This window comes from Equus caballus, chromosome 12 (assembly GCF_041296265.1).
Source record: "Equus caballus isolate H_3958 breed thoroughbred chromosome 12, TB-T2T, whole genome shotgun sequence".
In the NCBI taxonomy this organism is placed as follows: Eukaryota; Metazoa; Chordata; class Mammalia; order Perissodactyla; family Equidae; genus Equus; species Equus caballus.
In genome coordinates, this window is record NC_091695.1 from 667,006 (window position 1) to 680,423 (window position 13,418).

Below are 13,418 nucleotides of genomic sequence, written 5' to 3' on the forward strand. Positions count from 1 at the left end.
AGGCGTCTTTGGCAATTCTGTTCTTGTGCCTCTGCCTCCCCTGTGACTTTCACCCACCTATCCATCTGCTGAATCTAAATAGTGGACCTTGTCAAATGCTATCTTTGTGTATAACAAACAGGCAAGTTATTTCTATACTAGAATTTTATCTTACTTTTCCTCGTTATCCTTTGTTGTCTTATTGAAGAGGAAGTTCTTTCTCCCTAAATTTTACTACAGAGCTAATAGATCTTCAAACATAACCTACCTCCTTAATCAGAGAACCTGACAGTTCCGCGTTTGAATCTGATACATACGAGATTAGGCAAGTTAAAGGACATAAAGATAAGTAAAACATGGGCCTTATCTTTGATATACCCACAAGCAGTGGGCAAAGGAAACAAAATGTAAATTAACGATGTTGACAAGTTAAACACAAAAGAACCACTTTCTTCATATACTTGCAAAGACGCTTTACATTTTTCTCTATACAAAAGGTTCAAATGCTGTTCTGATCATGATCAGGAGTAATGATTATGTTTCAGTTGTAGATACATTTTAATAACAAATACAGTTTAAAGAAACGTGTCTTTCACATTTATTTCAGAGAAAAAATGGCTCAAGCGTATGACTTTGCACTGGATAAAATTGGAATGGAAATTATGTCTTATCAGGTAGAATTAAAATTTTTTTTTAAGATTTTATTTTTCCTTTTTTTCCCCAAAGCCCCCCGGTACGTAGTTGTGTGTTTTTAGTTGTGGGTCCTTCTAGTTGTGGCATGTGGGATGCTGCCTCAGCATGGCTTGATGAGCGGTGCCATGTCCGTGCCCAGGATCCCAACTGGCAAAACCCTGGGCTGCCAAAGCGGAGCATGCGGACTTAACCACTCGGCAACAGGGCTGGCCCTGAGAATTAAAACTTTTTAATATATACACAATGAATTTGAAAATATTAAGAAACGTACTAACATTTTATTTTATTTCTTAGATTTGGGTGGATTACATCAATTTCCTAAAAGGCGTGTAAGTAGTTTTATAGTTTTTTTTTTTCTGTGTGACCAGTTGACTTAGCTATAATATAATTGATGGCATTTCTTATCTGATGCCAGGGAAGCTGTTGGATCTTACGCAGAAAATCAGAGAATAACAGCTGTCCGAAGAGTTTATCAACGAGGTTGTGTTAATCCAATGATCAACATTGAACAACTCTGGAGAGACTATAACAAGTATGAAGAGGTAACTTAGGCCAGAGTATTTTATTATTACAACCAAGCCATTTAATTTTTATGCATTGTGGATTTGTGGATTCTAGCCTTTCTAGTGTCTGGTACCTGAATATCAGTGTTGCACATGTCTGTTTTTATATTGGTTGTAATGAAAGAACCACTCCTAATGTTTTTGCAAGGTTTTGAGAGTCTCGTATTACTGTTGAGTTATTTTTTAGGGAATACTCTGGGAGGATTACAATTCTTACAAGACCATTTGTATTCCACGTTGAACCATATGTGCACAATCGTGCACACACATTGCCATTGATCCCTTCTGAAGTGGTACCTTTTTAGAATTGTTTTCCAGCGGCAATCATCAGTTGCAACACACCTCTTTCACCTCGTTACAGTGATGTGATTATTGGCTGTGTTTGTGAGATGTGGGGCTGCAGTCCAAGACCCTTGTCTCGTTGGCGTATGCTTTAACCAACTGACCTAATAAGCCCATAGCTGTAAATACACATGTCAAATAAGCTCTGTCATTGGAAGAAAGCTCCTCATATGTCCATTGTATTTTGGAAGAACTATGTAGGGTATTGAAACTGTTTCCTCACAGGCATGAGCGGTGGTTCTCAAACATTTGGATCTTGAGATTTTAAAAATTATTGAAGACCACAAGGAACTTTTAATTTTAATGTGGCTTTTATCTATCAATATTTAGCATATTGGAATTAAAACTGAGAAATTTTAAGATATTTATTTATTAATTCATTTAAAGTTTATAATAATAAACTCCTTACCTTTTAACATAAATAGCATTAAAACAAACTGTATTTTCCAAAACAAGAAAAAATTTAGTGAGAAGCATGGCATCGATTTATATTTCTGCAAATTTCTTTAATATCTAGCTTACTAGAAGATAGCTAGATTTTCATATCTGCTTCTAAATTCAATCTATTACAGTATTGAACGTCATGTAGCCTCTGAAAACTCCACTGTATTTTTGTGAGAGAGGCAAATAATGTATTAGTATTGTACGAACATTGTTTTGATCTCATGGATCCCCTGAAAGGGTCTCGGGGATCAGGAATCCTTGGACTACACTTTGAGAACTGCTCAGCATGAGTGAATGTTTACGTCTCCTTGGTACCTCTGTGCTTATTTTTAAAGTTACACAGACCCAGTTAAAAACCGGCTTTTAGAGCTAAGCTATGGCTGTTCACCCAGATGAATCTGCACATCATTCTTTATTAGTGGAATTGACTCTTTCCAAATCATGGCCTGTCTTTAGAAATTCCTGATGTGTGGACACTTACCACCAGCTCATAACAGACGTAAGCAGATCCTGCTTGATCTCTGAAGCATAGAATGTGATTGAACTTTTATTCTACCAGCCAAAAAATCTTTTAAAATAAAAAACTTAAAGTAATTTAGTAAATGAATAAATTAAATGTATTGTGCTAATATTAAAATATAGTTAATTTTAAAATAATATACATTTTTCTTTTTTTTAGGGTATTAATATTCATTTAGCTAAAAAAATGATTGAAGATCGGAGTAGAGATTACATGAATGCTAGACGTGTAGCTAAGGTATGGAATTCCATCAGGCCACTTATTTTAAAAGATTTTATTTTTCCTTTTTCTCCCCAAAGTCCCCCGGCACATAGTTGTGTATTTTTAGCTGTGGGTCCTTCTAGCTGTGGCATGTGGGACGCTGCCTCAGCATGGCCTGATGAGCAGTGCCATGTCCGTGCCCAGGATCCGAACTGGCGAAACCCCAGGCCGCTGAAGCAGAGTGCACGAACCCAAGCACTTGGCCACGGGGCCGGCCCCCAGGCCACTTATTTTAATCATTATTATGAGTATGTTACTTACATAAGAGCTTTTTCTATCCGGTATCACTCTTGATCTTTTCAATCATTAGCAATCTTAATTAATGACAATTAATTGCATTGTCTGAGCAGATGATATATTTGAAATGAAATACCTCTTTACGGATACGTTAAAGGACAAAATAGAATAAATCATGTTTGGAAGAAATTATTTTTAAAATACAGACACAAAGGTTGTAGAGACAAGATCCCACCTAGAACTGAGGAAGTCGTTCTTATCCTTCCCTCCTGTCTGCTCACAGATGTCTGAGTGCTGTACTCCTCTGTGGTCTGATACACAGCTCTCAGGGACAGATGTTTGTCTTACGTGCGCAACTCTTCATTCATTTACACTGTTAAAAGTTAGGGAAAATAGCCTCGTAATACAAACTACTGAAATTTAAAAAGACGCATAGTTTCTCCAAAGTGGCAGTAATGATGCCACCAGATCATCAGTCATGTTGATCTGTCGACTCCTCTGTCCTGGAGAGTGACCTTCTAGATCACCTGCAGAGGGCCCAGGCGTGTTCTGTTCACTCAGTCCTGGGAACCTGCTCTTGGCTGAGTAATTCTCTGTTATTTTTCTCCTTGCTCTTAAATATTTTAGATTATATTAACAAAATGGTCTTTGGAAAAAATAGGCATTTTGAGCAAAGTATTCCAAACTGATCACCTCCATCCTGTGTATCAGAGTTGTTCCTAGACTCCTCACAGAATTCTAAATGCTTCTTGTCTAGGAATATGAGACAGTAATGAAAGGTTTGGACCGCAATGCTCCCTCAGTGCCTCCTCAGAATACTCCTCAAGAAGCTCAGCAGGTAGATATGTGGAAGAAATACATACAGTGGGAAAAGAGCAACCCTCTTCGTACAGAAGATCAGACCCTTATAACAAAAAGAGGTAACAAGATTAACCTTCCTGGGACTCCAGTTACATGTATGTTAGGCTACTTGACGTTATCCCATAGGTTACTGAGGCTGTTTTTCACCTGTAGTCTTTTTTTCTCTATGTTCTTCAGATTCAATAATTTCTATTGATCTATCTCCGTGTTCACTCACCTTTGTTTTATCATATCCAGTCTGCTGTTAAGCCCATCCAGTGAATTCTTCATTTCAGAGATTATACGTTTCAGTTCTGTAAATTTGCATTCTAGAAATTTTTGTATTTCGTATAGTTCCTTTTTTATATTTTCCTTTTTGTAGTTTCCGTTTCTCTGTTGAGAATCCATGTCCATTACCATCTTTTTCTTTATATCCTTGAAAATATTTGTAACAGTAGTTATAAATCCTTGTCGCTAATTCTAGCATCTGGGCTATTTCTCTCAACTATGGGTCATATTTTCCTGTTTTGTTACAAGTCTAGACATTTAAAAATTTTCTTTTGGACAGTGTACAGATGTACAAGTGATACTTTTTAAAGGCTGGATTCTGTCATCTTCCTCTGAAGAAAGTGGAGTTTTATTTTAGCAGAGAATTAAATTACTGGCAGGTCACCTGGACTTGCGGAGGCTTGGTTTTTATTTATTTATTTATTTATTTTTTGAGGAAGATCAGCCCTGAGCTAACATCTGCTGCCAATCCTCCTTTTTTTGCTGAGGAAGACTGGCCCTGAGCTAACATCGGAGCCCATCTTCCTCTACTTTACATGTGGAACACCTACCACAGCATGGCTTGCCTAGCAGTGCCATGTCCACACCCGGGATTCAAACCGGCGAAGCCCGGGCTGCCAAAGCGGAACATGTGCACTTAACCGTTTCGTCACTGGGCTGGCCCAAGGCTTGGTTTTACACTGTTAGGATGGGTCTGTTTTAGTTTTGCCCTTAATGTCGGAGTAAATCTCTTAGTCCTGGGACATAGTCTTTACTCCCAAGACATAATAGAAAATTTAAGGTGTTTACCCAGACCCTCTTACTTGATGGGACTCAGATTCTAAACTTGGTTTCGCTTACACTGGGCACCCACTGAGCCATCTATTCAGCTCTTTCAGTCTTCACTTTTGCTTTCCACTTGAGCTCTTTGCATTTCCTGTGTGTGTATATTTTAGGGGTCAGCTAATGATTTGAGGGCATTCATGCCCACATTTTCAGGCTCCACCCTCTATGGCTCCCCCTTTTTTCAGAATTTTCCCCCTTAATTTCCAGCTTCTCTCACAGCCCAGAATTCCATGTTACTTGCCTCAAGCCAGTAAGAGCTCAGCATTTGACTTGAGTTCTAGCTATCCCAGAACGGTACACACAGGGGTGTGCCCTAGAGGGGAAAAGCCGTGTTAAGTATGGATCTTACCCAGTGTGGTTCCGATGTTTTCAGGGCTCAGTCCTCTTTGGTTTCTGTTTCTTTTGGTCATTCTCTGATGCATTATAGTTGCTTTTTGTATTTTTTAGTTTATGATTTTTATTTTCAGGAGAGTTAGTCTGATACAAACTACTCTGCCACTGCCAGAACTAGTATTTGGAGCTTTTAAAAATCCCTCAATTGTGCCTTTCTCCCTCACCTATAGTCCTTTGCAGATACCGTTTCCTTTGCCTACACTATTTTGTGTCTACTCCTATCCTTCCTGCACTCCACTTACTCTCTCATCTGACCAGCTTCTCTCCCTTCTCAGATTCTGCTTTAGATGTCAATTCCTTAGTGAAGCCTTTCTTGAGTCCCTCAACTATGTTCAGTCCTGCTGCTGTAAGCTTCAAGAGTACGCTGTGCTTTCCTTGTCATAATACTTATTTTTTATAATTGCTTTCTTCATATCGGTCTTCCCAGTATACTGCAGACTCCTGGAGTATAGGAAGTCTTATTCACTGATGTAGTCACAAGGTCTTTCACATTCCCTAGCATGTAGTTGGTGCTCAATAAATATTAATTTATAAATGATGGATGGATGGGGCTTGGGTGGTTGATGGTGCCAGCAATCACTAAAGCTTTTTATTTCTAATTACCATTCATTGTTGAGGATCTTGTGTTAGCCTAATATTTTCATTGTGGTACCTGTATTGACAGTTTTGTAAATGATATTTATTTTAATTGAGTGTTGTGGATGTCTTCCTTTAGTTATGTTTGCTTATGAACAGTGCCTGCTTGTGCTGGGCCATCACCCTGATATTTGGTATGAAGCCGCCCAGTATCTTGAGCAGTCAAGTAAGCTGCTCGCAGAGAAGGGGGTGAGTGCTCCTTTTCCCCTGTCAGTCTTTTCATGGTTTTTTATGGCAATAATTTGCGAAAAATATAACACCGTATTTTGGTAATAAAGTTTAAGTGTTGAAACTTTTAATCTTATGTCACTATGAATCTTAGTGACACTCCTATATGATTAGACTACTTAGAATAAAATACAATAGCTGTTTTTTAATGTATTAAAGTGATGAATCATTTAGAGTACTTGTATTACTTGTATGATTCTTCTGTTAAAATAGTGGAAGAAGTCTTTGAAATTTTTTTTAGAATCCAGAAATGCATGTGTCTGTATGTATATATGTAGGTATATTTTATTCTCTTTCAGCTATATTAAAATTATTGAGAGTGACCTCTTCTTGTTTTTTCTCCTAGGATATGAATAATGCCAAATTATTTAGTGATGAAGCTGCTAATATATATGAAAGAGCCATAAGCACTTTATTAAAGAAGAATATGCTTCTTTATTTTGCATACGCAGATTATGAAGAGGTGAGTAAAAATATCTAGAACTTTCTTATAATTGGATTTTTTACTGCAGGACTGAATTTTTTTCTGGTTGCTTCTTTGCCAGGCATAATATTTTTGGTAGATGGAGGTGATGCAAAATGAACTGTTATTAGTCCTTAGCTCATTATATATTTATGTTCAAAGCAGATGCCATTGTGGGGTGCAGCCTCTGGACTCCTCAGAGCTCACATCCTGCTTGCTTATGAGTGTCTCTTTATCTCCGCTTCTTCTCTACCACCTTAGAGTCGCATGAAGTATGAGAAAGTTCACAGTATATATAACAGACTTCTGGCAATTGAGGATATTGACCCCACCTTGGTGAGCAACTTTACAAATCTCTTTTCCACCTTTGTAGTCTGCTTTAACAACAAAAAGAATTAATTTACATACAGTAAAATTCACTGTTTTTGTTGTATAGTTCTATGAATTTTGACCAACGGCATCAAGTCATGGGACTACCATCACAATTAAGATACAAAACACTTCAATCACCGCACAAAAATTCCATCATGTGACCCTTTGCAGTCATCCCTTCCCTCTCTCCCAACTCCTGGCAATTACTGCCCTGTTGTCTGCTCGATTTTAAATGCAGCAGTATCAAACAGATACAGTGGGGCTTGGTCTAACATTTTCCTCAGGATAATAGTTTATAGCCATTTATGCCACATAACTGTTGCTTAATAAATATTTCTTTTTAAATAAAGGGAGGCAGGAGAGACCAACATCCTGGGAAGAGATTGGACAGGAACTCACTTTGCCCCTAATTCTGCCCTGTAATAGTGGTTTTGGAAGCCCTAAATTTCTTCATAGTGCAGTGGAGATTTTCAAGTGGGAGGGGAAGAGTACAGGCCATTGTGTGGGGTCTAGACCCTGTGCCTCAAGTCAACAACAGCTATACTGCTTTTTTGTTTGTTTATCTTGGGATTCCACTGCAGATTGCTTGCATTTATTAGTTATTTTAAAGTTAATTTTGCAAACCACTCTGTGCTATGCGCTGTGCTGGATTCCTGCAGTAGAATGAAAAGTTAGATAAAATTCCTTTCCTCCAGGAACCCAGTTCGTTCATCCATCCATCCTGTCTGTCAAAACTGGGTAACACAGTTTCACATCACAACTGGGCAAATCAGGACCCTACTCATAGTCCAGAGACATTTGTTCACTGAAAAACTATTGCATCCTCTCCATGTGCTGGACACTCGGCGGGTGCTGAGTATAAAATGGCTCGTAAATCGTGTATCAATAATGTGATATTATTTGGTCTTTGGAAAATCAAGTAGTAGGCTTTTAAGGCAATGAACTAAGAAAATGTGAAGTTAGGGGCCCGCCAAGTGGCGCAGCGGTTAAGTTCGCACATTCCACTTCAGTGGCCTGGGGTTCGCCCGTTTGGATCCCAGGTGCGGACATGGCACCGCATGGCACGCCATGCTGTGGTAGGCGTCCCACATATGAAGTAGAGGAAGATGGGCACGGATGTTAGCTCAGGGCCAGTCTTCCTCAGCAAAAAGAGGAGGATTGGCAGCAGTTAGCTCAGGGCTGATCTTCCTCAAAAAAAAAAAAGAAGAAGAAAATGTGAAGTTAGATTGTTAAACATGCTTATATTAGACCAAACCTTGAGTTTTCCAGGTGTTGACATTCATTAATGGAGTGTTTTCCAGTAATTTCACTTTTAATCCCCTTTTAAAATTTAATTTGCATGTTCTGGAATTAGATAGTGGTGATGATTGCACAACCTTGTGAATATACTAAAAACCATTGAATTGTATACTTTAAAGGGTGAATTTTGTGATATGTGAATGATATGTCAATTTAAAAAAATTAAGTTGCAAGTATCTTTAATACAAGCAAAAAGCTGTATTGCAGATAAATAGTGTAATATCTATAATCTTACTTTCTGATTTCTTGGGTACAGGAACATTTTAGGATAGGAATAAGATGAGCCTGTGTTGGATGCTACAGGGATCACATTCTGCCTAATCTGTAGAAAAATAATTTTTTTTGCATAGGTGTATATCCAATATATGAAATTTGCAAGGAGAGCAGAAGGTATCAAATCTGGAAGAATGATATTTAAAAAAGCAAGAGAAGATGCCAGAACCCGCCACCATGTCTATGTTACTGCAGCACTCATGGAATATTACTGTAGTAAGGTAAGTACTGAAATACAATATAAAAATAGAATAATTTTCTTCGTCTGAGCTACATTCATGAAAAGAAAGGTAGTCCTGGTTTCTGTCATTAAGCTTTAATTGCTCCATATCAGAAGAGAAGTCTAAGTGTATCTGTGTAAAGTTACATGGAGCATCGTCTGAATCCCTATGCCGGCTAATTTACGCCTTGTTAAACTCCGTATTTCTGAATCTAAACCCCCTTGAATGGTTTTTAGCTCAGCAGTTTCTACTTAGCATGATTTTAATTTCCATTTTAGTTCTTAAAGTTCCTTGTCATATTTAGGTTTGGTTTTAATATTCTTTTGAGTATCTGGAAATCAGTACTTTCCTCTCTTTACTTTTAGGACAAATCTGTTGCCTTTAAGATTTTTGAGCTGGGGCTAAAGAAATATGGAGACATTCCAGAATATGTCCTGGCCTATATTGACTATCTTTCTCACCTCAATGGTAAGCAGATTCTGGATCTGTAATTGTTACTTAATATTTAACCATCAATGTCATTCTCTGAAATTAATGTTGCTGGGTTTTTTTCCTCCTTGAAGATGTTATAATTCTGTCATCACACCAGAACCAGGCATTTGATAGGCACTCAAGAAATATTTAGGGTCTATCAACCATGAATTTGTGTTTATTGGGTAATGGTAGATGCCTTTTGACTGCAGAATGGTCTTTAACATATCATCAGTAAAGTGCTATCGGTAGTAGGATAAATGCGCAAATTCAGAGGTTGAGACACACAGTTATTCATGCTCATCTCTGGTAACTCTGGGCAAGTCACCTCCTGTTTCCTGGGGGTCAGGGGAAACAGTTAACAAAAATCTCTAGCCACCAAAACTCAAAGATGCCCAAGTAGTAAAGTAAAATGCTTTGAGGCTACTGGGGAAGAGATATCAAAAAGAAACATTATGAGCATCTTTATTTTTACTTCCCTATTATGTTATAATAATCACAATGGCCATCCTTTACTGAGTTCCTGCCTTGGACCAGGCCCTTGAACTAGGGGTTCATATACACAGCACATGTGCACATATGTGTCGGTCTCATTTAGTCTAGCTATCCACAGTACAGGGTGTGTAATTCCTTGACTAAAAATGATCTGGTATAAAAATTGGTTTAAGAAAGAAATATACAATTATGTGCCATGTAAATGATTATAGAATTAAATATGACAGGTATATATCAATGATTCTTATGGTATTTTAGAAAAATAGAGCATTTTATATATCTAAATAGTAGAAAAGAATAAAACTTAAATACGATTTTATATTTTAGCTTACTGATTCTACAGTCTGGAAAAAGACATCTCCAAAAAGTGAGACAGTGGAGCCTTTAATTAAAAAGAAATTTTCTTGTGTGAAATTAATGTTTCTCACCAATTTTCAATTATTTTGCTTGACTTTTTAGAATAGTTGCTAGTATTATAATATTTGCTACTCTACAAATGAGGATGATGTCTGATCTCAGCATTGTCTTACAAAATCAGTGTCTTGCATGGTTTGTTCATTTGCTCATCTGTCTACCCATCTATCCATCATTTATTCAGTACCGTCTGGTTCCTGGGGCTTGGGAGTGCAAAGGTAGCTAGGACTCCTTTCTTCCCCTTAGAGCATTCGCACGGGGGAATCAGCTGTGCAAACATGACTGCATCGCCACTTGGTGCTTAATTGTAGCGTGAGTTCTGGGGCTAGGTGTATAATCTCGTTTCAGATTTCTCCTCTGCAGAATGGTCATAATAAGAGTACCTTTCATAGGATTGTTGAGAGGATTAAATGAGTTTTTGCATGTGTTTGATTTATATATGGAATGTGGTAATTCCATAATTCTATAAATTCTATAAATGTTAACTGTTTATTATGATGATGGCAATCATGAAAAAAATGTGCTAAATGCTATAGTAGAGCCCTGAGTGAAGTACTTTGGAAGTGCAGAGAGGAGAGTGTAATTTAAGTTCTAGAGCTGTGCTGTGCTATTACTGTAGCCACGAGACTACTAAGCGTTGAGCACTTGAAAGATGGCTAGGCGAAAATGAGATGTGGTGTAAGTGTAAAGTACATAGCAGATTTCAAAGAGTTAGTGCAAAAGGGAATGTAAAATATCTTAATAATTTTTCATATTGATTACATGTTGCAATGATAATAATTTAGATGTATTAGAATAAATAAAATGTTATAATTAATTTTACCTGTTTTTACTCTTTTCAATGTGGCTAGCAGAAAATTTAAATTACATACGTGGCTTGCATTGTGTTTCTGTTAGACAGAGCTGTTCTAGAGGGTGTCGTAGAGAAGGGGACGTGAGGTGGGCCTTGAAGGGTGAAGGGTAGTTAGCCAGGTAACGAAACAGGAAAATGCATTCCAGGCAGAGAGCATAGCATGTAACAGGCAGTGGAAGGTTGTGTGGAATGGTAAAAAAGGTCTGGAGCAAAGCTTGGAATAAAGCAAAAGGAATAAAATGTAAGATTTACTTAACATTTTTTAAAGTACAGTATGTTAAGTTGAAGATGAAAGCCGTGAATGTGGTGCCATCTTCTTTGGTTCAGTACGTTTAATCTCTTGTTTTACTTTGCATTTGGACGTGTAGTAAAACTGTATAACTACCCTGAGGCAATACAAATCAACCATTCTGCTGGATGTTTTTGTAAACAACTCTGTTGAGGTATAATTTATATCCCATAAATGCATCCATTTTAAACATACAATTCAATGATTGTTAGTAAGTTTACTGCTGGATTCTTAAACTTTACTAGATCCTTTAGAGCTTAGCAAGAAGTGTTATTTTTCCCCTTCCAGCTACAGAGGGCCTTCCAAGACTCAAATTTCAGTCTACCTCTGGTGCCATTCTTAATTCACTTGCTACTTGCATATTTATCTACCAATCTAGATATTACCATACCTCTATGAGAGTTTAAAATAGTTACGTACAGAGTAGTCTTGGTGCTGCCAAGTGAGAAGGCCAGCTCTATATAAATTGCAGCTTGCCATCCTTCACATTCGGTGTATTTAAAAGTACCAGGAGTCTGACGCTTCTAATGTCAGCAGACATGTACTTTTCATTATTCTTTAGAGGCAAATTATGTTCAGATAGCACACAGTTACAAATTGTTGGCCTTTACAGCTGCAGTATTCTATAGAAGAGAGCTGAACTCTAGGCAGGCTTCTAGAGAGAGCGCTATTACTCAGTCAGTGAACAACTCACTGAATGCTTGTGAACCTCAAGTTTCTTCATCTATAAAAATTGGTGTTATAGGGGCTGGCCCGGTGGCGCAGCAGTTAAGTGCGCATGTTCTGCTTTGGCGGCCCGGGATTCGCTGGTTCGGATCCCGGATGCAGACGTGGCACCACTTGGCAGGCCGTGCTGTGGTAGGCGTCCCACATATAAAGTGGAGGAGGATGGGCACAGATGTTAGCTCGGAGCCAGTCTTCCTCAGCAAAAAGAGGAGGATTGGTGGCAGATGTTAGCTCAGGGCTAATCTTCCTCAAAAAGAAAAAAAAATTGGTGTTATAATAGTTACCTTTCTGCACAGGATTTTTGTGAGGATTAAATGAGATAATGCATGTGCAAAAACACTGTTGAACTGTAAAACTGAAGTTTTTAAATATTTACAATCTTTTTAAATATTCTAGAGGACAACAATACCCGAGTTTTGTTTGAACGAGTGTTAACGTCTGGAAGCCTTCCTCCTGAGAAGTCTGGGTAAGCCGTGTGAAACTCTTTGGTCAGCCTCCAAGGGCGGCTTGAATACTCGATTGTGATCTGTGGGATGAACGCTTGCTTGTTGAGAATAAGTTTCAGGAGAAATTTCCCTTGCCTCTTGAAGCTTAATTTACAAAAATGTCTGCCAGCAATACTTTCATATATGTTTAAAATTAAAAAAAAAAAATAGTGTACTGATTAGAATTGTTTTGAGAAATGCATTAGCAATTTATTATCAAATATTTTAACATATCTTTCTACTTTACTATATCCCTAGAAATTGATATGAACAAATTAGAGAAGAGTTCTGAAATTTTTACCTCCCTTACTCAGAGCAAAGACTCTTACGTATTGAAGGTTTGTTTGACGCGTCATGTGGCAGACTGATGGTTCTGAGTGTCAGCTTCCCCAGAGGAGTGACACGGTGCAGTGCGCGGTGGGAATCCTAAGGCTCTGGAGTCTGGGGTTCAGATCCCAGCTCAGCCAGCTACCCCCTTGGGCAGGTTTCATGACCTCACCAGTCCTTACTTTCTCATGAAGCAAGAAGAATGTCTACCAGTGTGGGATGTTTGTGGCAGTCCTATACCTGGTGTACAGTAGGCACTCAGTGTATTATGTTAGTACAAAGGTGCGTAGTGACATTTACGTAAGTAGAGTCTCAGCATTAATTTTGGCTGTTAGAACAGTGGTGAGGTACAAATTTGTCCCCACTGATCCATATTAATGGGAAAAAATAGAGAGCAATCATTGTAGATTTTGGAATATATTTTTGTTCATACATTGAGTAAAGAAATGTATTCTGTTATAATTCATGCCACTCCACAAAA

The 13,418-nt window shown here is 38.0% G+C and overlaps 1 protein-coding gene across 1 annotated transcript in view; it reads left to right on the forward strand.

Moving 5' to 3' along the window:
• Positions 1 to 13,418, forward strand: part of CSTF3 (cleavage stimulation factor subunit 3) — a 67,869-nt gene that overhangs the window by 49,186 nt on the left and 5,265 nt on the right. The window contains exons 6-16 of the mRNA XM_023653836.2: positions 587 to 653; positions 967 to 1,001; positions 1,088 to 1,214; positions 2,701 to 2,778; positions 3,797 to 3,959; positions 6,101 to 6,210; positions 6,596 to 6,712; positions 6,974 to 7,048; positions 8,734 to 8,877; positions 9,243 to 9,345; positions 12,522 to 12,591. Coding sequence (XP_023509604.1) covers positions 587 to 653; positions 967 to 1,001; positions 1,088 to 1,214; positions 2,701 to 2,778; positions 3,797 to 3,959; positions 6,101 to 6,210; positions 6,596 to 6,712; positions 6,974 to 7,048; positions 8,734 to 8,877; positions 9,243 to 9,345; positions 12,522 to 12,591 — 1,089 coding nt within the window. The remainder of the gene's footprint in view (positions 1 to 586; positions 654 to 966; positions 1,002 to 1,087; positions 1,215 to 2,700; positions 2,779 to 3,796; positions 3,960 to 6,100; positions 6,211 to 6,595; positions 6,713 to 6,973; positions 7,049 to 8,733; positions 8,878 to 9,242; positions 9,346 to 12,521; positions 12,592 to 13,418) is intronic.